This window comes from Xenopus tropicalis, chromosome 4 (genome assembly GCF_000004195.4).
Source record: "Xenopus tropicalis strain Nigerian chromosome 4, UCB_Xtro_10.0, whole genome shotgun sequence".
Lineage (NCBI taxonomy): Eukaryota > Metazoa > Chordata > Amphibia > Anura > Pipidae > Xenopus > Xenopus tropicalis.
The window spans coordinates 73,452,905-73,476,875 of NC_030680.2; the positions used below are offsets into that span (position 1 = coordinate 73,452,905).

The window sequence follows — 23,971 nt, forward strand, 5'->3', positions numbered from 1 at the left end:
CAAATTTTAAATTCAAACATACTAAAAGTTGAACAAATCAGCAACTCTTGTAAAATACAATTAAATAACACAGTTTAATGAGATTTTACAAAACAGATGAATATAAGTATGTAATAATTATTAGCCAATTCATTTAATCATTTATTCAGACCACCTTTAGGTCATAATAAAGTCACAATCACATAAAATCCACAAGTTGATCTTCTAAAGTTCCTGGAATGCCCCAAAAAATACACACTCAAATCACATACTAATGGTACTGCCACCTGGGGCGATTTGAGGACGTTTTGTTAACTTGAGCTAACAAAACCTATTAGCCAGGGTTTTTAACCGATGAACACCCAATTAAAGGGCTCAGCTGTTGGTCCAATTGATTACTTTAATAAGGAATTTGGGATGACTGAATGCTTCTGGCTGATGTATGCCAAGAAGAAAAGTGCTTGAGCAACAAAACCCATTATTCTAAATGGCCCTTAGGCTGAAAATTCCCTTCCTATCTTTTGGGCCCACTTAGGGGTCAAGCCCAATGTTTGCGAACCTCAAATCAACAAAAAATCTTAAAACACTTTACATCGAAAAAATGTGTCTGCAAAAGCAATATGCATTGTTGTGGCAATATTACTATAAGACCAATGTCACACTGGTTGTTTTTTCCATTGGTGTACATATGCTAGTGGAGAAAAGCTAAACTGCTGACTTCTACACTGCCCACATTTGTTCAGAGAGTCATGAGTTCAGTGAAGGCAAAGAAACGGCTAAAGTAGGAATTTCGCAACAGTATTCACTCAGAAACCTCAAATGAATTTTCCTATTTACTTCCTGAGCAGCCCAACATCAAAACAGTTCTGTTCAGATATCGGCAAAGAAAAGGCTAAAGTAAGAATTTCGCAACAGTATTCACTCAGAAACCTCAAATGAATTTTCCTATTTACTTCCTGAGCAGCCCAACATCAAAACAGTTCTGTTCAGATATCGGCAAAGAAACGGCTAAAGTAGGAATTTCGCAACAGTATTCACTCAGAAACCTCAAATGAATTTTCCTATTTACTTCCTGAGCAGCCCAACATCAAAACAGTTCTGTTTTTCATCTGAAGGTAATAAAACTCAAACAGGAAAAAAATAACATAAAGTAAAGGGCACACAAAGCTTAGATCCACTTCTCTCAGCCCTGTGTTTTTATATCAGGCTGAGAGAAGCAGATCCGGCTGCACTGAAAACTACAGTATCTGCCTCAGTGCTGGCACACGCAGTGAAGCGGAGTGTTGGTCTGCCTGTAAAATGCAAAAACGTGTGAATTCTGAGTGTTCAGCTGGACACAAACCGAATGTGTATTAAATTTGAATACATACATTTGCTGTGGTGACCTAAATCTTTAGCAGAGGATTATGTATTCATCTGAACCCAAAAATGATGGATCTAGGGCATCTCTTAAATATTTATACTTTTCTCTAAAATATCTATAGTTTTTTTTTCTACTGGAGAAGACCCATAAATGAAGGTCAATCATGAGACCTGCTTCTTATCAAAGATTTGTGGGCCTGCCTAGTGGCTTGAAACAGCTCTGGTCCTTAGTGATGTAGGCCTTACGCTCATGCATGGGCCTGAATACAAAAAGACAACTGCATTAAAATGAATGAGATGACAATTTCTATACATGTTTATGGGTACTAACTCTGCAAAGATAATCTTTAGCATTTGTCTATAAGAATAATTATTGACAAAGAACCATATGTTTATTGGATTACCTGTTTATGGAGCACACACAGGGTTGTAAGAGCAGCACATAAATTATAATAGCCTTCCAGTGCGTTCCAGTATGTTTAATTGATTGATTTTGGGTGAAAACCATGTCATAAGAGGCGACAGGCACTTTACATTCACAATAATGACAAGTGGCATGGGGTGGCTTTCAGGCTTTATTCCTGAGGAACCCTGGCACATATCAGAAATAGCATTTAAACTTACCCTCCTCCATATGTAATTAGAGGCTTTGCACCTTCTCCGGTGACACCAAATATGTCAGGAATCAAATCCCCATTAAAGCTGAAATATTAACAAAAATGTTTTTTGAAATAAAATGTTAGTATTACAGAGTGAATGGTTGTGTAATTTTACCAGTATTTTTAAGAGCTACAGATGTAGAGAGACTTGGGGTATAAAAATCCAATTTCCATACTACTACATGCAAAGCCATGGTAAAAGGGGTGTGGAAATACTACTTCCTAATTTGCTGTAAAGAAACTGACGTTCTTGGATTAAAATACCTTGTCTATTTTGAAGCAATACACAGCTAGTATAATACTAAGAGAAAGTTTGGCCAAGCAAACAAATTTGTTTCCAGCAAAACAATTTTACCCATTGCTTTTATCTGTAGACTCTCTGAATGAACTGGCTGATAGATTTCTAAGTAAAATAATCCACCAGTGGGCACCCTGATAAAGACACTAATAATTCACAGGGTACTAAAAATCCTTAAAGGTTAAGCTGGCCAAACAAGTGGATCTTTCTCCCAGAAAATGCTATGTTTAAATTACAGTGTAATGCGTGCAAATGTAACTTTTGCACTGTGAGTTATATTAAACTTATTACATAATGGACAACACTAAACATTTCTATGTTCCAGGATATAAGAAACAGAAAAAAGTACAGGTATAGAATCTGTTATACCCATAATACAGAAAGCTCCAAATTAGAATTCACATTTTTTAAAATAATTTCCTCTTTCTCTAAGTAGTATCATGCACTTGACATTAACTAAGGTGAATCAAAACAATCCTATTAGGTTTATTTGATTTACATCTAACTTTGGGTATGGAGATATAAATTACAGAAAGACCCCCTAATCCGGAAAACCTGAGCATTCTGGATAACAGGTCCCATAACTGTCCCATAACAGCCTAACGGCATCTTTAGCCTTTAAAGACTGATGAACATCCCTTAATGTGATTTCTGCTTAGCCAGTGATTCCCAGTCCTCAGTAGTTACACACATATAATTCCATTTATAATTTCATGGATACACAATAAGTGAAGCACTAACTTACTCTATGATTAGTGGCTCATCAAGATAGGTATTATTTAGCCGCGTTTTAGAATTAACATCTGGGGAAAAAACATAGAAAACAACATTTAGTGCAGTTTATACATTTTTTAATTATTAAAATAATACGTGAATAGTATATTGAGCACTTCCTTAACACCAGGGAAAGGTAATTTTGAGGAACTGGCACAAAAAGTGATGGGTACAAGGTTTTGGTACAATGGGTAAAAATGCAGGGTATTAGAATTAAGATTCAGAGTTAAAAGGCAAGAACGGCCAGAAAATGAAAATGCCATAATGTTCTTTTAGTCTGCACTTCTGATAATTCAGCACCAGTTATATAAATCTTCAGATTTGAATGAATCGCCTTTACTTGCCCTGGAAAATGTAGTTTATGCCAGGAAATTGCAGTGGACTATGACTTTAATATAATAAAAAGAAAACAGCGCATAGTAAGGAAATTTTGTTTTCCCAGAAATGTGTAATTTGGGAATCAATAATTTTTATTAGAAATGTTATACATTTTAGTTAAAATAAAAAAAATGTTTATTATAACAACGGCAATTTTTTTCCAGGAACAAATGAATTTCACTGAATAGAGACCACTGTTATATGCATTACATTTTCAATTGAAGATTTTATTCAGAAGTGGTAGCATGATTCCTTAAGATGATAACAGCATGTTTTGAGCCTCCATTAAAAGGATAACTAAAGCTTAACAAAGAAGAAATGTTGAACAGTTTTGGAGTTCTGTACCAGCCCAAGGCAAACCTAACCCTTTAGCAGTGAAGATCTCTGCCTCTGAAGATGCCCCCAGTGGCTTCCCATCTTTTTTTCGGCTGATTAACTGCATTTGCTTTGTGCTGCTGTCAGTTCCCAGAGCTTAGGGACTGACTGAATAAATTCTGCATATATAGAATATAAATTTCACAATATAAGGCCGATTAGTAATTCAGATTTATATTACATGGCACCTTAGAAACCACTGCAATTTACATTAGGATTTGATAATCATCCCTGTAGCATCAGCTTCTATTATAAGCAAGCCTCATTTAATACTTGATGATTCGAGCCAACCCCTAAGCTTAGCATTGGAAAAGCTGCTCAGAGCACACTGCGCATGTGAGTGTCACTGACACTTTGGAATCCAAGATGGTATAAGATAGCATAGATCTCTATTATAGAGATTCTGAAACTTTAGGCTGGTACAGTAAGTTGTTTTTTAGGATTCAGTTCTGTGTAAAACAAGGATCCATTATTTTATATATAAATGCTGTTACAAAAGCAGCTAGGGACAATAGCCAGGATCAGGACATTTGCTTGTGCAATGATTTTTTTCCCTGTTTGTTTTACAAGGGATGCAAGAGTTCTCACACTTGACTTGTTAGAAATAAAACTGCCAGCATCAACAGCAAGGCAACACTGAAAGTTACAGTTCACAGCAGGATAATAAAAGTTAAATACAGAAGTGCAAAACTTCCCTCTGCCTTTAATAAAATGGCAAAGGTGCTCCATAAAGAGTAGAGAAGCAAATGAACAGATTAAGATGAATCTTTGAGGTAATCTCCTTTATGTCCCAGTCACATAGAGAAGTTTCACTCAGGACTGAAGTGCCAAGTGTACCCAGCTTTAGCAGGAGATGTAAATTTGTTTTTCCTTGTCCTTGTAAAGCCAAGAAATATTTTTTTGTCTAACAAAAGAAAACACAATTCTAAGTAACTTTTTAATATGAATTTATTAGAAATATTTCCAAGTTGAAATTTAAATTTCTACTGAAAGCAGTCATTCTCCTTTAGGCAGAGAGGTCTGTCAATCTGCTGGCTTGTGTTACATTTTCAAGGCCATCAGGGCAGAGAGTGAAAAAAGACATACAACGCAGCTTTTAATAGCAATTATATATACCAGTAACTTAAAAATCATTACAAATTTGTAATGAATGTATGTTGTGAAGTTACTCAGAATTATGTTTTCTTTTATTAGGTAAAATTTTATTTTTGGGTTGACATGCACTTTAAGTGCTCATTCACCTGTTCTGTTTTATGTGCTGCAAACATTTTTTGAGCTATATAAAGGAGGACATGGACTGGATCAATTGTAGAATACTATTGCAAGATAAACTCTATCAATGTCCTGGTGTTCCTTCTTTCAACTCACTCACCTATTTTCAGCAGAAGACCCACTCAAGCAATACTAATGGGGTGAAGATCACAAGCAACCGTGACTGCCATCCACTGCTCCCATTGACTTTAATGGGATACATGCGGAAGCATGTAAAAGCCTTGTGCTCCCAAAAATGCTCGGTGGGCGCTTTTGGGTGTTCACAAAAGCAATTTACATGTATCCGTTTAGCTGCACACCCCATATCACAAGCCTTAAAGGAGAAGGAAAGTCATTTTGGGATTTTACTGGTAATAGATTAGTCACATTAGTGCTACCTAGAATTCTTTATTTATTCTGCAGAAAGCATTACCAATCTGAGTAAACAGCCCTAGAAGCTTTCTCTGTTGGTTTAAGATTCCAGCTGCCATTTTAGCTTGGTCTTCATAGCTTCCTGCTTGCAGTCTAGCCATGATAGCTCAGATCACACATTCCTAAAGGTGGGTTTTATGATTTTTATGGGCGGGGGGAGCAGGAGAGAACTGCCCAGACCCTGGGAATGAAGGATTTTTCTGAGAAAAGAAGTCAGATACCCTAAGAACATGCTTACAAAAAATGAGACAAGAAATCCTATATTTCTTTTGATTACGTGCCGTATGTTGTTTAGCATATAAAGATACTCTCTGCAGAAGCGGCATGTGCGGCAAGCGTTTAGCGATGACAGCCCCGTGGGCAACGAGCCAGGGGGGCTGTCATGTTGGCCCTGAGACGCGATTGTTGCAGGGACGTCCCCCAAGCAGCAGACGCGAATTCTATTTAGGAGATAAGATGCTGCAAAGTGGAAGCTTTGACGGGATTTTTGGAGATGTCATCAAAATTTAGAAAAGATTTGCGGCTTGGTACTTTGGAGTAGAAAGATATGGGTACACATTTTAGATTCGGGGGAATGTGTTCTTTTAAAAAATATATGACATTCTGGGGTGAGCATTCTTTTTTTGTAGCTTTATCCCACATATAATGATGTAAAAGTGTTGATTTTGCTGGAGCGGAAATGACAGAAATGATAGATCCTATAGGGGTATGCTCACTTTGGGGCCCCTACATGCCACATACTTAGGTAAACCTATACATATTGGGCATCAAACTGTTCAGTGGACCCCTGGCGTTCATATTTAGGGTGTTTTATTTGGTTACTTTATGACCTATAGGAGATAAGATACTATAGACTGGAAGCTTTGAAGCAATTTTCACAAATTTCACACATTTTGATAAAAACCAATAAATTTAGGAAAGCACTGCGACTTGATAGTTTGGAGTAGACAGACAGTTGTGCCTATTCTGTATTCCCCATTATCTGTTCTTTCCAAAAATGTATAATTTTCTGGGATAAACCTTCTGTAAGTGGAAATTTTGGCCTTAAAATCTTAACTATGCAGCTTTCTGAAGCAGTACTTTGGAAATTTGGTAGTGAACTGCTGGGAGTTTTTGACCCATACAAGTGAGAAATCTCCATAAAACTATATATATTTGGTATTGGCATGTTCAGAAGACATGGGACTTTCCAAATCAGTTGTATTTTTGTGCATAAAATAATTTTTGTTTCTGGTATATGTGTTTATATTATGGAAAATCTGTTTTTTTTTTTTTAATTTTTTAGACATTTAGAAGCCTATATCTTGTTACAGAATTGGAATTACACCAAAATTCTACCATATTTTGAAAGCTTAGGTTGTCCTGAAAAAAAAACAATATATTGTTTTCCTGGGTAAACTGAAAGTCCCCCACGAGGAAAGGCCCCTAAAGTGAAACAGTGCGAAATGTCCAAATACTGTCTGGCAATACAAGTTCCGCTTTGACCAAAACGGCTGGCAGTGAAAGGGTTAAAGTGGACCTGTCACCCAGACATAAAAAGCTGTATAATAAAAGCCCATTTCAAATTAAACAAGAAACCCAAAATCATTTTTTTATTACCACATTCATACCCATTATAAAGGCATTTAAAAATCCCAGCTGTCAATCGTTTATTGCCTGCCCCGCCCTCTATGCCTTATGCATAGAGGTGGGGAAGAGAGTTACTTTCACTTTCAATTCAGAACTTCTTAGATGTTGCTGCACTCCTCACATTGCCCCTCCCTTCTCACCATGTAATTTTGTAACCAGTGCATGGATATGGACTTCAGGTCCCCCCCATACTGGCACAGAAACAAGATTTTGGCAGGATGCAATGCCTGCTTTGATAACAGTGCCACAAAATTGTGCTGGCCTGCTTACTGCAATTGTGAATTCCAAGGCTGAAAAAATAAGATTAAAATAATTTATATAGTGTACGTAAAGTTTATTTTACTTGACAAATACAATTTAGAATTATTTCTTAAGGTGACAGGTCCCCTTTAAAGAGATACAGACACCAGAAGGTAACTTTTTTTTTTTTTTTTTTACATCTATCGTAACATTGTCTTTGCATGCTATATGCTATTTATAATTTTGCCTTAATAGTATCTGCCAAATGCTTTTACATTACCTATCTGATGTCCCATTTCTCTCTGTAAGGGGGCTACCATATTTGTACACCAGTCCCATAATAGCATTAGGTGGAAACGATTGGCAGGTTTAAAAGTTTCAAGTAACGATCACTTATAAAAGCAGACCTATCAGCGGAAACATGGTCTATAGGTAACTTTTAATGTATATTAATACTTTGAAGAGTAGTTTTTTATTGTCAGCATCACTTTAAGGTGGTCATACACAGGCCGACCTGCACAGTACTTGGTCAGATGAATACCATACCAGGGGACACTTAGGTGTAAGCTCGAGTTTCTACTGTTCTGATCATTTGTGCCTACTACCCAAACAATCAAACAGCAGGAAGTAAAATAAAGCCCCTCTAACTTTGGGCCAACCATCAGGACCAATAATTCACCAGGATCGCAGGATTATTGGTCTAAATGTCCCCCTGATTTGCTAATAGCCGTATGATCAAAACTGGCTAAACTTGCAAAACAAATCTGGGTATGGCCTTTGGCATCACGATGTTCCACAGAAGGCAACCAGAGTTGAGATGAAAGAGGAGAAAAAGAAGCATTATAAAAACTATGAATGGACTCACTTTACAAACAATAAAGTAAAGCTGGCCAAACATGTTAAGGAGAGATCTTTCCCCTGACATGCACACCTTGAGGTGGCCTTAGGCAAGTGGCTGGATCTTAATTACAGAATGCAGGCTGTCGGCCATAGGGGGACCCCACATATGGGCAGAAAAGCTGCCAAATCTGTCTAAATAGGCCAAATTGGCAGCTTAACCAATAATGTAAAGAGCTATTTATTAGGCACCGAAAGATGAACCCCAGATTCATCTTAACACTAGTTTTTAAGCTGCATACTTTCTGTAAAACTGACAAAACCAGTAAATCCCACCTTTAAATTTTCAGATAAAAATTCTTGCTTTTCTAGTTCTTTAAATGGTTGTACTCTTTCCTTACAGATTGCCAACCTTCCTTATCTATGAAGAATACAGTCCTCCAGGCATAATTACTGAAAAGCAATTGACAGCCCAAGTTAATGCCATATATCATACTGGGTTTGTCCACCAGCACCAAGACACTACAATCTAGTGTTTACATGGCATTCACATAATAAGGCAAAGGCATATAGGGTGCAATATTCTTCCCAGTCTGTTTTTGCTGGGCGCATTGGCTGGCAATTTCCTGTGGCTGCTCTGGCCCACACCTAAACCAACTTAAAGAATAAGTAAACCTTTTTTTTTCTATCAGTAAAATTACTCTAAACAGCCTCCATAATTACCTACCTTTGTCCCAGCATTGAGAGTGACCTGGCTCCTCAGTTAGAAGTTGATTGTTTTCTTTGCTTCCTTGTGCAGAGTGAAGCCCCGCCCCCACTTCCTGTTCAGTTCTCTCTTTAATTTGACTACTGGTAGTCGACCTGGAGAACCTTCTGGGCATGCCTGGAGGCAGCAGGAGCCAGTCTGTGCATTAGCAGGGTATTTTTTTTTTTTCTTATGAAAGCCCTGAACAGGAAGTGGGGGAAGGCTTCACTCTTCGCAAGGAAGCATAGTAAACAATCAACTTCTAACTGAGGTCACTTTGAGGTCACTCTCTGATAGAAATAAAAAAGGTTTACTTATTCTTTAAAGGAACAGTACAACAAAATGTAAAAATGTATCACAATTATTAAAATATTATGTACTGTTTACCTGCACTGGTACAAATTGAATGTTTGATTCAGAAAAACAACTATAGTTTATATAAGCAAGCTGCTGCATAGCCATGAGGTTAGCTATTAAAATTGAAACAGGGCTAAATGGCAAAGGTTACACAGCAGATAACAGATAAGTAGTGTAGAATCCAATTGTATTCAAATGAGCTAATCCGTTATCTGCTGTGTAACCTGTGCCTTTTCACTTTTACAGCTTGATTGGCTGCCCCCATAGCTACACAGCCACAGAAGTTGCCTTGAGAGGAACCTTTAAATGGAGCTGCATAAGGAAGTGGATCCATTTATCTCAGTCTGAGAGGTGGGGAGAAAAGACTTTGTGCGCCCATGGCCTTGCCAGTGAAGGGCAACAGAATGTGGAACTGTCTAACTGAAAGTCCATATGCCAGGTTTTATAGGTCCCTAGTCTGCTCAAGGCCTTTGTATGACATTAGCATTTAAGTACAATCTGGCACTCGAACGTGGAATGACCAAAAATCCACTCATTACAAATATCAAGTTGGATATCATATTTTTAGAATAATCATCTGGGAATTACAAGTTGGCTAAAGTTAGGATGACATTTTTTAATGACATAATAATGTTCAACACATAATCAACAGTTTTTAGGAAATACTTGTTACTGTTAAATGTGTATACTTACTCAGGGTCTGATTAAGTCCCCAGTAAATGACTGCCGTTAAAGGAACATCTGTATTAACTTTATCCTTTGGGATAGTGGTCAGCAGGACATCCATCTGCGAATCACCATCATAATCGCCAGGTACCACACTTGTTATAACTACATCTTCACTCCTGAAATAGAATACAAGAATAATATTCTATTGGAGATAAAACTAGTATGTTCCCAATTTATATAAACAGTTTTTGAGTCAAGTTTTTAACTTTTATTGTTAACATTTATTTATAAAGCGCCAACATATTTTACAGCGCTGTATAATAAGTGGGTTTCATACATTGGACATACAGAGTAACATATAAAGCAATCAATAACCGATACAAGAGGTGAAGAGAGCCCTCCCCAAAAGAGCTTACAATCTACAGGGAGAAAGGGTTGAGACACAAGGTGTGGGACTATTAAAAAACAATATGCAAAAAATATGCATAATGTGAAAAAATATGTAAAAAATCTGAATTACAGAGAATGTCTCTGCCAAAACAAATTAATAATATATAAGCTAGGGGTGGAGGGTAAAATTTGTGTATCAGTATACCAACAGAAAGCTTACCATATACAATATATTACAATTTAAAGCAATTGGTCTCCTTCAGGGGAAGATTAAGCCTCCTTTAGCTTTCATTATTCTCTGCCTATGTAGTGCCATACATGGCTATTTCTGGGCTACATGTCTATAAACACAGGCTGAGAAACAAGTAATACTCTTCACCACACCCATTCCTCTGTCTGTACTGATACTGCAAAGGCCTTGGTGCAAACATATGGAGGGGATTTCAATGCAAGAAACAAGAGTATCAATTTTGAACTGAAATTTGCTCCATGTCTGCACTTGGGTCGACACAGTTTGTCAGTGTAGACAGAGGAGCAAGTGAATTGAGTTTTTCAGTCTGCATTTATAAGCGGTCTGAGAAAAAGCCACAAGTGGCACTAGACATACTGAGTTCAACCACAAAAATGCCCAAATGTTATCAGGAGTGATGCAAAGGCTTTATAAATCCAAAATAATAAAGTTGCATTATAAAGTTCGGGTGCTTTCCTGATGGGTCAAAAATGACTACAGAGAATACACCTAATGTGCCATGAATCTTGATATGAAGCAGAAGAGTAATCAATGTTTTTAACATTTAAGTCATTGCCTATAAAATGTGTTTGTTAATACTTACTTTAGTGACAGCTTTACATTTGGATGAAAGTATGGAGTCCCCTTAAGGTCGGCTAAAAAAATCCAAAGCTCATTTCCTACAAAACATATGGAAAGAAAAAAAAGTCATATATAAATATGGAGAAGTACCTACACAATTCTTGATTTAAATCAAACATAATATACGGTACATTTTGCACCTAAATAAATAATTCTGTAAAATATCGAGCAGAACTTCACACAGGTTACAACAGAGCAAACATGTTGAATGAATAACTGTACCCTGGGCTACATTTGTCCACAAAAAGAGATTCACAGGGATCAAAACATAAAAACTTTTCTTTTTTTTATCTTTAGGTTATAGACCCATGGGTGTTTCAGGATGCATACGAGTTGTGGCGTCGTCTGTAGCTATTGGTTAAGTGGGTTACAACCCCAAACATAAAATGTTGCCTAATGTAAGAGGATAGAACTCTAAGCAACTTTTCAGTACAAATCTATAAGACATTTTTAATGGTTTTAATTAAAAGCAATAGCTACCTGCCCCTCCTGTTCCCTGCACCACTTGTTCTGACTACAAACACAACATAGCAGAAGCCAGCTGCTGGATCTAGGCACAAACATGCAAAAATATAACTTTAAAAATATTTATATGTATAATGGTAAGTTGATAAGAATTACAAATTTTTAATTAGGCAAATTTTTTTTTTTTTTTTTAACATTTCAATGGGTCCTACACCTAAAAATCTGTATTTGGCAAAACTAAATAGAGTGTAATTTTAATTATCTTTCCAATATACAATCATTACACAATTTAAATGGTTAAAAGTTATTTGTAAAAGTAACTGCAGTCAAAAGCATTTTGTTTATCTATGTCTATCCTATGGGTCTGACTCTTAAGGGCTCTGGCACACGGGGGAGATTAGTCGCTCGCGACAAAAATCCCTGTTTGCGGGCGACTAATCTCCCCGAGTTGCCTACCCCTGCCATCCCACCGGCGAACATGTAAGTCGCCGGCGGGATGGCAGACGCGGCGGCGCGATTTCGCGCAAATCGGCCCGCCGCGTGTGCCATCCCGCCGGCGACATACATGTTCGCCGGCGGGATGGCGGGTCATGGCAACTCGGGAAGATTAGTCGCCCGCGAACAGGGAGTTTTGTCGCGGGCGACTAATCTCCCCCGTGTGCCAGAGCCCTAAAACAATTTAAGAGAAGTCAGGACTCCGGAGACTTTTTTTTACTGATCTTTACTCAGCTGGCTTGTAGCATTGTTTCAGCAGTCGGAGCCAGGAGTGCAGAATATATAAACAGGAAAATACTGCTTTTAACAGCTATTACATCTACAAATAACTTCACATAAAATCACACACAAAGACTTTCAAGACCGTCACCATCAACAAAGGCTGAATTGTTAACATGCAGGAGAGAACAATTTCATTTCTCTGACAAATAGGTGTCATTTCTATTTAAAGTAAAAGACATAAATCTGCTAGAGTCCCTCATTAGAAGAAATACGAGAATTTGCATTTCAGAGCCAATATCCGCCACATGTGCCTGCTACCAGGCCAATTCAATGGTTCAGGTGCAGGCAAATAAGAAGGCTGATGCCAGCATAGGGGTTGATTCTCGGCAGGCTGTGGCATCAGCCTAATAAGACATTAGGTGCTTAAATAGTGCAATCACACCTACAAGAAGAACATGCTTTCAATACAGTTTGTAGGTGTTTCCTTTATTCTGGCAGTTATCTTTACAACTGGAAAAAATATTAGCTGCGTGAAAAGCAGTCAGTAGTTGTCACAAACCACCACCCTTAATGTAAACATGTAACTGGCTGAGAATTGCAGAAAGCATCCTGGAACACATAGGCAGTTTCACTAGACTGATCAGAATAGTGGAATTTATGTAAATAACATACACAGTGATGCTATTTTATCTTTCTGCTTAGGCTAATGCCAACCCAGATGTTTTCTCACCTAGCATATTTACCTGGCAAAATTGCCAAATAAGCAGATCTTTACCTGATTTCACCACAATAGCCCAAAAGGGGATGATATGACCATTTGCCCCAGGGCCAATGACTGGCTCTTAATGGGGTTCTGTGGACACCCATCAGGATTGATGTGCTCACCCAATATGATTTTCAAAACTGTAATGGGCAGATATCAACTGGAGTGCCCCATAAACAGGCCATTAACTGCCTCCAAGTCTGGCTAAATTGGCAGCTTTTATTAAGCCCTGTATTAATCCTAGTCCTGTTATCCAGCACAGTAATTATGATCCAGCACGACTTGGTGAATGCTGCCAAACAATTGTTCATACAGTAGCTACATTTTCACCAGGGCTTGCTATATAGGGGTAAGAACAAATGGAAGTTCAGAGGCTTGCACTAAATTACTACCATCAAAAGGGACAAAACATCTGAAACACCGGCGTATAAGAGTGAATATGAATCGAAAGGCAGTTTACACAAGTTATTGTGTGAAGATGCTTCCTTACGCTTTTACACAAGAGAAATCTTTGTTACTGCTGGAGATTCAGATTAAAGGTGGCCTTACAGAAGCAGATTTAAACTGCCGATTCAGGTCCTTCAAACCTATTTGGCACCTTATCTGCCCATGTATGGGCACCCCTGATGGGCCTACTCAACCAATTTCTGGCCTAAAATTGGCTAGATCTTGATCGGGCAGGTTTGATTTTCCCATCGGATGGGGATGCACATCTACAGTGGTGTGAAAAACTATTTGCCCCCTTCCTGGTTTCTTATTCTTTTGCATGTTTGTCACACTTAAATGTTTCTGCTCATCAAAAACTGTTAACTATTAGTCAAAGATAACATAATTGAACACAAAATGCAGTTTTTAAATGAAGGTTTACGTTATTAAGGGAGAAAAAAAACTCCAAATCTACATGGCCCTGTGTGAAAAAGTGATTGCCCCCCTTGTTAAAAAATAACTTAACTGTGGTTTATCAATTTCAATTTTCAATTTCAATATCAATTTCTGTAGTCACCCCCAGGCCTGATTACTGCCACACCTGTTTCAATCAAGAAATCACTTAAATAGGAGCTACCTGACACAGAGAAGTAGACCAAAAGCACCTCAAAAGCTAGACATCATGCCAAGATCCAAAGAAATTCAGGAACAACTGAGAACAAAAGTAATTGAGATCTATCAGTCTGGTAAAGGTTATAAAGCCATTTCTAAAGCTTTGGGACTCCAGCGAACCACAGTGAGAGCCATTATCCACAAATGGCAAAAACATTGAAACGGTGGTGAACCTTCCCAGGAGTGGCCGGCCGACCAAAATTACCCCAAGAGTGCAGAGACAACTCATCCGAGAGGCCACAAAAGACCCCAGGACAACATCTAAAGAACTGCAGGCCTCACTTGCCTCAATTAAGGTCAGTGTTCACGACTCCACCATAAGAAAGAGACTGGGCAAAAACGGCCTGCATGGCAGATTTCCAAGGCGCAAACCACTTTTAAGCAAAAAGAACATTATGGCTCGTCTCAATTTTGCTAAAAAACATCTCAATGATTGCCAAGACTTTTGAGAAAATACCTTGTGGACCGACGAGACAAAAGTTGAACTTTTTGGAAGGTGCGTGTCCTGTTACATCTGGCGTAAAAGTAACACAGCATTTCAGAAAAAGAACATTATACCAACAGTAAAATATGGTGGTGGTAGTGTGATGGTCTGGGGTTGTTTTGCTGCTTCAGGACCTGGAAGGCTTGCTGTGATAGATGGAACCATGAATTCTACTGTCTACCAAAAAATCCTGAAGGAGAATGTCTGGCCATCTGTTCGTCAACTCAAGCTGAAGCGATCTTGGGTGCTGCAGCAGGACAATGACCCAAAACACACCAGCAAATCCACCTCTGAATGGCTGAAGAAAAACAAAATGAAGACTTTGGAGTGGCCTAGTCAAAGTCCTGACCTGAATCCTATTGAGATGTTGTGGCATGACCTTAAAAAGGCGGTTCATGCTAGAAAACCCTCAAATAAAGCTGAATTACAACAATTCTGCAAAGATGAGTGGGCCAAAATTCCTCCAGAGCGCTGTAAAAGACTCGTTGCAAGTTATCGCAAACGCTTGATTGCAGTTATTGCTGCTAAGGGTGGCCCAACCAGTTATAAGGTTCAGGGGGCAATTACTTTTTCACACAGGGCCATGTAGGTTTGGATTTTTTTTCTCCCTAAATAATAAAAACCCTCATTTAAAAACTGCATTTTGTGTTTACTTGTGTTATCTTTGACTAATAGTTAAATGTGTTTGATGATCAGAAACATTTTGTGTGACAAACATGCAAAAGAATAAGAAATCAGGAAGGGGGCAAATAGTTTTTCACACCACTGTATTTGTTGATGCAGTCCGAAGGCCCATATACCCACTGGTTTAATTTAATCGTTTGGCCCTGGCCCTGGCCCTAGGACCAAACAATCGAATTATCCCAATATCGCCCACCTTAGGTGGCCATATCGGGAGAAGATCCACTTGTTTGGCGAGGCCACTAATCTTACTAATCTCACAGAGGCTCCTGGTGTGTTTATACAAAGACACTGTTTTTTGGGCCTATTCTACATTGCCTGATGAAGCAGGAAATGCCTGCGAAACGCGTAGCAATATTGTTGTGAATAAATTATTACTGAAAATTACCACTTTTGTTGGTGTCTGTCTGGAGGAGGTAAGTTTACTACTACCTCCTCTGAATTACCCATTGGGTTTTTAAGTGTTTTTAGCTAATTTTATCTTTTTGGCGCCTCTGTTTTGTCTTATTATTATACTAATCTTAATGTGTATGGCCACCTTAACTACAATAACAAAGTTTTTGAAACCTTAAAGCTGGCCATACACGTGGCGATCTCACGATGTTTCGTACGACCGTCGGTCGCACGAAACATCGTCAGATCCGCCACACACCATTCAGGGCTGAATCGGCAGGTAAGGAGGTATAAACAATAGGATTTCTACCTCCTTCTGCCGATTCAGCTCTGAAGGGAGAATTTTGGTCAGGCGCCTTCTATGGCGCCCGATCAAAATTTTCTAACTTGGCCGATCGGCGAGCCGACCGATTTCAGCAGCTTCCTGCGATATCGGTCGGCTCGCTGACATGCCATACACGCACCGATTATCGTACGAAACGAGGTTTCGTACGATAATATCGGTGCGTGTATGGCCACCTTTAGTTGGAGGCAATTAAGCACTGTCAATAAAATGTCCTTTTTGTTCACTGGTTCCAACTCTTAAAATAATGTAGCAGAAGTCAGTTTTCTATGAGGTTTGTTCAGTAGTTGTTTTCAACTACACTGTCTCAGGATTAAATACCAGAAATGCAGAGAATATAAACAACCAGGCAGATGCTGAGTTTAATAGCAAATACCTTTACAAATAACTTTGAACCCACTTACAAGGTTAAATTTATAAGCATACACCTATTAACACTATATATCAAATGAGGGGAAATTAATCAAAGACCCTATTTCTACCCAGCAATCACCAATTTACCTTGACACTCCCGCCATACACCCAAACTTGGGAGGTGTGGCAGTATATTGGAGATCTTTTTAAAATATATATTCTTTCATTATGCAAAAACAGTTTTTTGGGCAAAGACCTTATTTAAGACACCCAGATATTTATCAGTAAGGTATAGCCGGCCGGAGGCCACTAGCCTGGCCATACCTGGCACAGAGGGAGAGAAAAGTTAGGGGCACAACAATAGTATGAATGCATTGTATATCCCACCTACCTATATTCTAAGCAACATTAGTCAGTCTGTAATACTACACACTGATAGTAATACAAGAACTGTACATATGGACAGATAACCTAATAATAAACCAAGATTCTAGAATATCCTCTTGTAGCCCACAAACTTCAATTGAGAGGTTAACTATCAGTGTTTCTGAGGTACGGTGGGAGATATAGTCCAATAACACCCAAGCAGCCGCAATTTGTAAACACTACCGACAAAGCCAATGAATTCCACTGAGCTACTAACCAGATCTGATGATGAACATGTCAGTCTGTTTGTCTGCATTAAAATCCCCAAAAGCCGCAACTTTCCCGTAGGACTCGGAGCCGAACACATCAGCGGTAACATTTCGCAGTGACCCTAGTACCGGGGAACCGGACAAAGCCAGCAAAAGCACTGACACATACACCGACAGCTCCCAAACACCCATCACTGGGACCGGTCTGGAAGCGTCACACATTCAGCAGTACTTCCGGGTTTGGAACGACTTACGGCAAGACGAAAACACTTGCGTTCCACGGGCTGTTGGGTAGTGCGTTTGACAGCAGAAGTTGCGTTCCATTTGCTCTGTGTGGCTGTGTAGTTTACGGCAAAGCTCAGAGTGAACATTAGCTCTTGGAGTTGTGTCTTGCAGGCTGGTTTGTCCCGGGATTATGGCTCAGGTCCTGGCCGATGTTAGCTGGAAGGTGCTCGAGTTAAGGGCCAGATCTAAACGCTCAGGTTTGACAAACTCTAAACTTGCATGCATGAGTGCTGTGTGTTTATGTATAAATGCATCTAGTACAGTGCCAATAACTCTCCAGGCTTGCTTATGCCTCTTGATCTGCTTCTTGCGAATTTCCACATATATAAGTGCCGACACATTAGTCATTACACATTACTCGCCTGTGCTAGAAACTTATAGGTCACTTTCTTGGCTTCCATTCCTCTGTGTGGACTAGCTCTGCTTTGGCATATAGGTATTAGTATGGAGCCTGTTCGCTTGCAATGCTCGTCTGTCACAATGGGGAATGCAGGAAATTGCACAGAGTTGTGTAGCAATGGAACCAATATGTAATATTTTTCATCAGAGACAGATCTAAAGCAGCATAAGAGCCTTGATTCTGGGTAGTAAATAGTATCATTACATAACAACACATTTGGAGGAGAGAATTAATTCCCATACTTACAGCTTTTTCATATTTAGGGCAAAGAAGAGGCAATAGCAGTATTTGCTCAGTTTTTTTCTATTACTAATTTTTTGTCTTAATGACATTTTAACATTTCCCCATATTAAAAGGCTTTGTCTTGCTTACATTTTCCCTCAACCTACATGTGTGCTTTTCCTGATCTACATACCATCTGCCCAGGATATGGGTGTCCAAGCTGCTGCCCCAAATGCTTAGTGAATACTGTCAGTTGTAGTTCAGTGATAGAAAATGGTCAAATTAGAAATCTCTCAGGCACAATTACTGAGTATTACTGGGAACCTTTTGAAACAAATCTGAGTTGTTAATTGGATATTTTGATTTCCAACTAGTAGCGACATATTCCTTTGGAGAGTAAATTCAATGTGATTGCTTGGTTTTGTGTAATGGCTACATCTGCTGAAGTAAAATGTCACAAATGTGTATTATTTCTGGACCAGCTGCGACACAATTGTAGCACAAAACACTTGTCCAACCCAGACTTCCAGATTGCCCAAATCACTGTCTTATTTTATAAACTCATAGAATTGCCACTGTACCAATTCCTTTCCGATTTATGAATCGAACAATTGGCTTGGCTGCAGTTTGATTTTGGGTCTGCTGTCAGAACAAACCCTAAACCCAAAACATATCTTTGCTGTTGGTAACTCTAAAAGAAGCTAAAAGAAGAAGCTCCTGAGGCTTCTTTTTAAGCACTAATAATTTTTAATGAATTGATATTGGAAATTTGCTTAGAATTGTGTTTTCTTATATTAGGCAAAAAAATCTTTTTGGGGTTGACCTGTCAACTAGAGGGGGCATATACAGTTATTTTTAACCAATACGTGTGCATGCCTCAAGCACATTTGTTATTGAATTAGAGCACCCAGCATCTACTACTTGGGGATAGTGAAAGCAGATGCTGTCTCCCGAAATTAGCTTGTGGGGTGTATCAAATAGCAAATGCAGTTGAAATACCAATGATGAGTTATATGAGGCTATTTAGATATGATAGAATTCCTACATGTCATTAAATAGGGCATTTGAATTCTCTGTATTTAACAACCATGTACTAATGTAAAACATGGTATATTGGTTGGTTTTAAAATAACAAGTATGAAAGCATGTGATGAGTTTAGCAGTATTCTATTATCTTTAGTTAGCGGTAGCTCTATTTTTAAACTTATTTTGAGAGCAGTGTTTATTTAACCCTCCCCAAGGGCAAATGACCCTACTGTAACTAAATAATTAACCCTCTGAATACCCTGCAGCTTTTAGTTCTGTTAGTTTTAGCCATTTAACTAATGTAGATGTGGGCACCACAAGCCCGGCGCTGTAAGTGTAATGTATATTGCTACAGCCCAACTTTTTCAAATACTTTTGTGCAAACAAATACACTACAAATACAATGGCAAAAGCTTACAGCCTGATTAATTTGTGGCTCTCCTTAGAACAAAACTGTGTAAGTTATCTGCTACAGTATTGTTTCCATTCAGTGTAAATCACCCAATTGTCTGTTACTGCTAACCATTGTTTTGATCCCTTGTGCACACGTGTCCCAGATGGGTCACTCCCCCCCTTGCTATTTCTGGAGGGCAGTACAAGCTGTCCTGCTCTGGGATGTGTGCACAGAGGACACAACCCTACCATGACCTCTGTGTCCTGCAATCTCTCTTGTCTTATGTATATAACACTGGCTTACGCTGCTTTTTAGCATGTGCACCTGTATTTAAATGTCTTCTTATAGGCTGTTCTGTGGTGGTTTGTAATTTACCATGCTAAAATACTCGTATTTGCACCAAAAAAGACACTTCATTATCAATGGGACGTATTTCCTTGGCAGACATAAATAAATGCTTTATTTATAATCACAATTTAATTTATATAGCTCCAGATTGTGTGCTTTTTTTTTTTAGAATATATATTAGATAGCCTTTGCAGGAGCTGGAACTAGAAATGATTGCCAGTGTTTTGTGTGTTTACTATGTTTGGGCTTATTACTTTTCTTTATAGCCCCAACATAATATCCAGCTTTGTATAGGCATTATAAATATACAGGGCATGTATACTTTTACATATTCTAAAGTTGTAGTGTATATTAAAGCAATATTTGTAGACCTGCTTCAATATTCCTCCTTTTCACGTACTAAGGGGCCGATTTACTAATCCACAAACGGATCGAAAGTGTCCGAATGTGTTTTTTGACGTAATGAACGGTATTTTGCGATTTTGCCGTCACGACTTTTTCGTAAATTGTTGCGACTTTTTCGTAGCCGTTACGACTTGCGCGAATTGTCGAATTGTCGCGACTTTTTCGTTGCCGGCGCGAAAAAAACGGAAAGGTTTGCCCGCCGTTTACTAGCGCTCAATACAAAAAAGTCGCGACAATTTGCGCAAGTCGTAACGGCTACGAAAAAGTCGCGACAATTCGCGCAAGTCGCAACGGCTACGAAAAAGTTGCGACAATTCGCGCAAGTCGTAATGGCTACGAAAAAGTTGCGACAATTCACAAAAAAGTTGCGACGGCGACGAAAAATTACGAAAAAGTCGCAAAATGTTCGTTTCCGATCCGATTTTTTCCCATTTGGGATTCAGATTTGTGGATTAGTAAATCAGCCCCTAAGAGTTAAATACACAACATTTACACCAGTAGAGGCATTCAGAGCACTTGCTTTAAAGAAGCACGTGGTTTAAAAGGGCAATATAAATCTATATTTACTTAATACATATGTTATGGTTATTTTAATTATAAAGCCGTAAGGAAGCATTATATTGCTTTTACTGTCTGAGTTAGTTAAACTGAGAAATGAGCTCTGTATAAACAACCTCACCCCTCCACCTATTATTATTATACATGTTTATAAAGCATCAGCATATTCCGCAGCACTGTACAATAAATGGATGTGTACATTGAACATACAGATTTAAATACGAAAACAACCAATAACAGATACAATAGGTAAAGATGGCCCTGCCCAAAAGAACTGTAACTGCTTTGGCTTGCAGATAATCAGGGGAACTATCTGTGCAGTGGTAAACAGTCTAATTATGTACCTTAATATAACCAAATATGGAGGAACTTTGATATTGATGATATTTTTTAATTAAAATAGCTTGTTACCTCCTACATGTCATGCACAGATTCCCAAAACCAGAACAGATGCTAAGATTCTGGTCTTGGTTCACACTTCTGCCTATAACAGTCGCCCTATTAGTTTGGGAGGAGCCCTCCATTACCGCCAAAACTTAAAGTTGGAGAACCAGGGCAAGACTTCTGGCAGGGCCAGAACTAGGGGTAGGCAGAAGAGGCAGCTGCCTAGGGCGCAACGATTGGGGGGCGCCAGGCAGGTACCTCTCCTGCCTACCCCTAGTGCTACTTTGTCATTGCCTCCACCGCTTGTCATTAGCGGTGGAGGCAATGACCGATCTAATCGCACCGCCCCTCCTGCTCCTCCACCTGTGCTTTGGCGCGCATGCGCCGCTCGGGGGGCGGAGTTGGCCGACCGGGTTGCCTAGCGTGCCCGGTCGGCTTGGCCCGCCCCTGACTTCTGGGCAGGCAAGGGAACCAACGCTTGTCACAGGTGTAACGTGGGAAAAGAGCAGAGAGTAGTCAATTAGAACAGGCCGGGTTCAATTACTAAACTATCAGCCCGATACACAATCAGAATCAAGAGATGTGGTCAAAAACGGGCGAAAGGTCAGTTCAGGCAGAGAAACAGCAGTGGTTAGGAACACAAGAATCAGATTAGAAGCGCACCCAGGAACTTAATAGGTTAGACCTACACTGGGCAACTGAAAACAGTACAAATACCCTTTAAATACCCTGCGTCAAAAATAAAAGGACACGTGTATCCAACACGCGCAATGGAAAAAAGTAAGCGGCGTGCTTCACCATAAAACTACAGCTGTTAAGAATTCTAAATGGTTAAAGGGAACCTTTTCAAAAAGAACATTACACGTAGCAATACTTTAATCATATTTTGTCTTATTTTCTTCTATTTCCTTGTTTATTATAGTTAACTTTCTCCTTCTGCTTAATTGCTCATGCACTAATGAAACACCAGAGACCAATTTATTAGTCTGACAATGACCTTGTAGGCCAGTGGTTTTTCTGCTGGGAAAGCAGTAAGTCAAATAATATAACATTTTTGCTATTTATCTTTGAAAACTAAAAAGACCAGATAAAGTTAATGAAAAGAAAACCTTGCCTTTCCTGTTTTACATAACAAAAATGGCATAAAAATTGTATTTTACACAGAATTAATTTAATCCTTGTTTCGCAATTTCTCATCTATTATTATTATTATTATTCATCTATTAATGCAATTATGTCATTACTTTATGCCACCTGAGCCTTTTTATAACCAAGTAATATTAGATGGTGTTATAGGGTGGTTTTATAATTTTTACATAGCATTATAAAAAGAACTCAACCCTAAAAAATATATGGTTAGAAATACTATATTTTATATATTAATCATTTTTTACCAACCTACAGTTTCACAGTCCTATAAAATCTATGCCGTCAAGTTGTCCACAGCAGTTCCTCATATTTTCTTGTTAGACCATCTTTTGATTGCTAAGGGCACTGTACAAAATATTTGCTCTGGGCTTCAAAAGCTAAGCTAAAGATCTCCATACACGGGCCAATTCTAGCTGCTGATATCGGTCCCTTAGACCGATTCGGCAGCTAATCGCCCGTGTATGGGGACTACCGACGGGCCTGCCCAACCGATATCTGGCCTGAAATCGCCCAGATCTTGCGGTGCCTTAGTATTCATGGGTAATTAGCAGAATGTTAGGTTTGTCATAGAAGCTGTTTAGTTATCAATTTAGTAATCAATTTCCTATAGTGCCATATGATATGACTCGTAAAATAGAAACAGATCTTCACTGAGAAAGGGCTATATACAGTCCCCTTTCCATTCCAATTCAATGCTTGGCCAGATGACCAGATCATGTGCAGTTTTGGCAACCTATACTGATCTAAACTGATCTTTATGCAATGCATGCAAAGAAACCCCCATTCACGTTAATTCTCAACTTTGTTATTTCTTGAGCTGAACAGAGAAATATAAGTTACAACATGGGGCATTCACAATGCCCCATGTAATGAGCAAAGTGAAAAAGCCCTCTGTAAGCACAGGCAGCATATTATATTCTTCTTTATATCACTGTGGTTGTTATACAAAACCTTAATAACCAAATGAATTTCAGCTTATTCAGCATGGTAGTGTTTTGTAAAGGTCAACACCAGACTGGTTATTTTAGCTGTAGCAGACATCAAGTTTTACTTAAAACCTCTAACTTTCAAAGTGCAAAAATTTATTGTATCATTTATTAGATGTATTTGTTTGTTATCTTGTATGCACTTATTTATTGTACAGCACTGCTGCATATGTTGGTAATTATAAATATGTATTAATAATAATAGTATTAATTTCAGAAGACTTTATTAAGTCTCTTCCAGAATCTTTTACCACCACAGAACATTCTGTTTTGTGTGCTGTTATGTAAAATGTGTGTAATGTTTTCTTCCTTGTATCTTCTTGTTTTTGTACTGACTTCATTTAACAGCTCTAACATTTTAATTTCACGGTGATTGCCCCTAACAACTACTAATCGATTGTGGGAATTGCTGTAGTTTAGCCTGAGAAGTTTGTGATTTGATGCAACCAATTGAAATGGCCAATTCTGTCGACAAGGCGGTTTCCTTCTCGCCAACATTCTTAAGGTCTGGTAAGTGAGCACAAATCCAACAAATCATTTATTTTAGATTTGTGTCATCCTTTAGCATGTATTTTGTCTGTTTCATGATGTTTAGACTTTCAAGTAACAATATTTGTGTATGTATGCATGTGATG

The 23,971-nt window shown here is 38.6% G+C and overlaps 2 protein-coding genes across 10 annotated transcripts in view; one reads left to right on the top strand and one right to left on the bottom strand.

Moving 5' to 3' along the window:
* The window catches only part of itfg1 (integrin alpha FG-GAP repeat containing 1), a 109,305-nt gene extending 91,881 nt beyond the window's left edge, over nt 1-17,424 (bottom strand). Inside the window, exons 1-5 of one of the 3 annotated variants that reach the window (XM_012961169.3) lie at nt 17,188-17,424; nt 11,209-11,284; nt 10,010-10,161; nt 3,044-3,101; nt 1,966-2,043 (exon numbers count right to left, since the gene is read on the bottom strand). In XM_012961169.3, coding sequence (XP_012816623.1) covers nt 1,966-2,043; nt 3,044-3,101; nt 10,010-10,161; nt 11,209-11,284; nt 17,188-17,401 — 578 coding nt within the window. In that variant the 5' untranslated portion in view covers nt 17,402-17,424. Of the gene's footprint in view, nt 1-1,965; nt 2,044-3,043; nt 3,102-10,009; nt 10,162-11,208; nt 11,285-11,726; nt 11,746-17,187 lie in introns of those variants that run through there. The other 2 variants (XM_012961170.3, NM_001017040.2) reach the window with 2 other exon arrangements.
* A 108-nt stretch (nt 17,425-17,532) lies between these two features.
* phkb (phosphorylase kinase, beta) overlaps nt 17,533-23,971 on the top strand; it is a 194,507-nt gene continuing 188,068 nt past the window's right edge. For 3 of the 7 annotated variants that reach the window (XM_031900821.1, XM_002931669.4, XM_004914059.4), the window contains exons 1-2: nt 17,572-17,661; nt 23,685-23,846. In XM_031900821.1, the coding sequence (XP_031756681.1) occupies nt 23,777-23,846 (70 nt within the window). In that variant the 5' untranslated portion in view covers nt 17,572-17,661; nt 23,685-23,776. Of the gene's footprint in view, nt 17,662-23,684; nt 23,847-23,971 lie in introns of all 7 variants that reach the window. The other 4 variants (XM_012961646.3, XM_012961645.3, XM_012961648.3 and 1 more) reach the window with 4 other exon arrangements.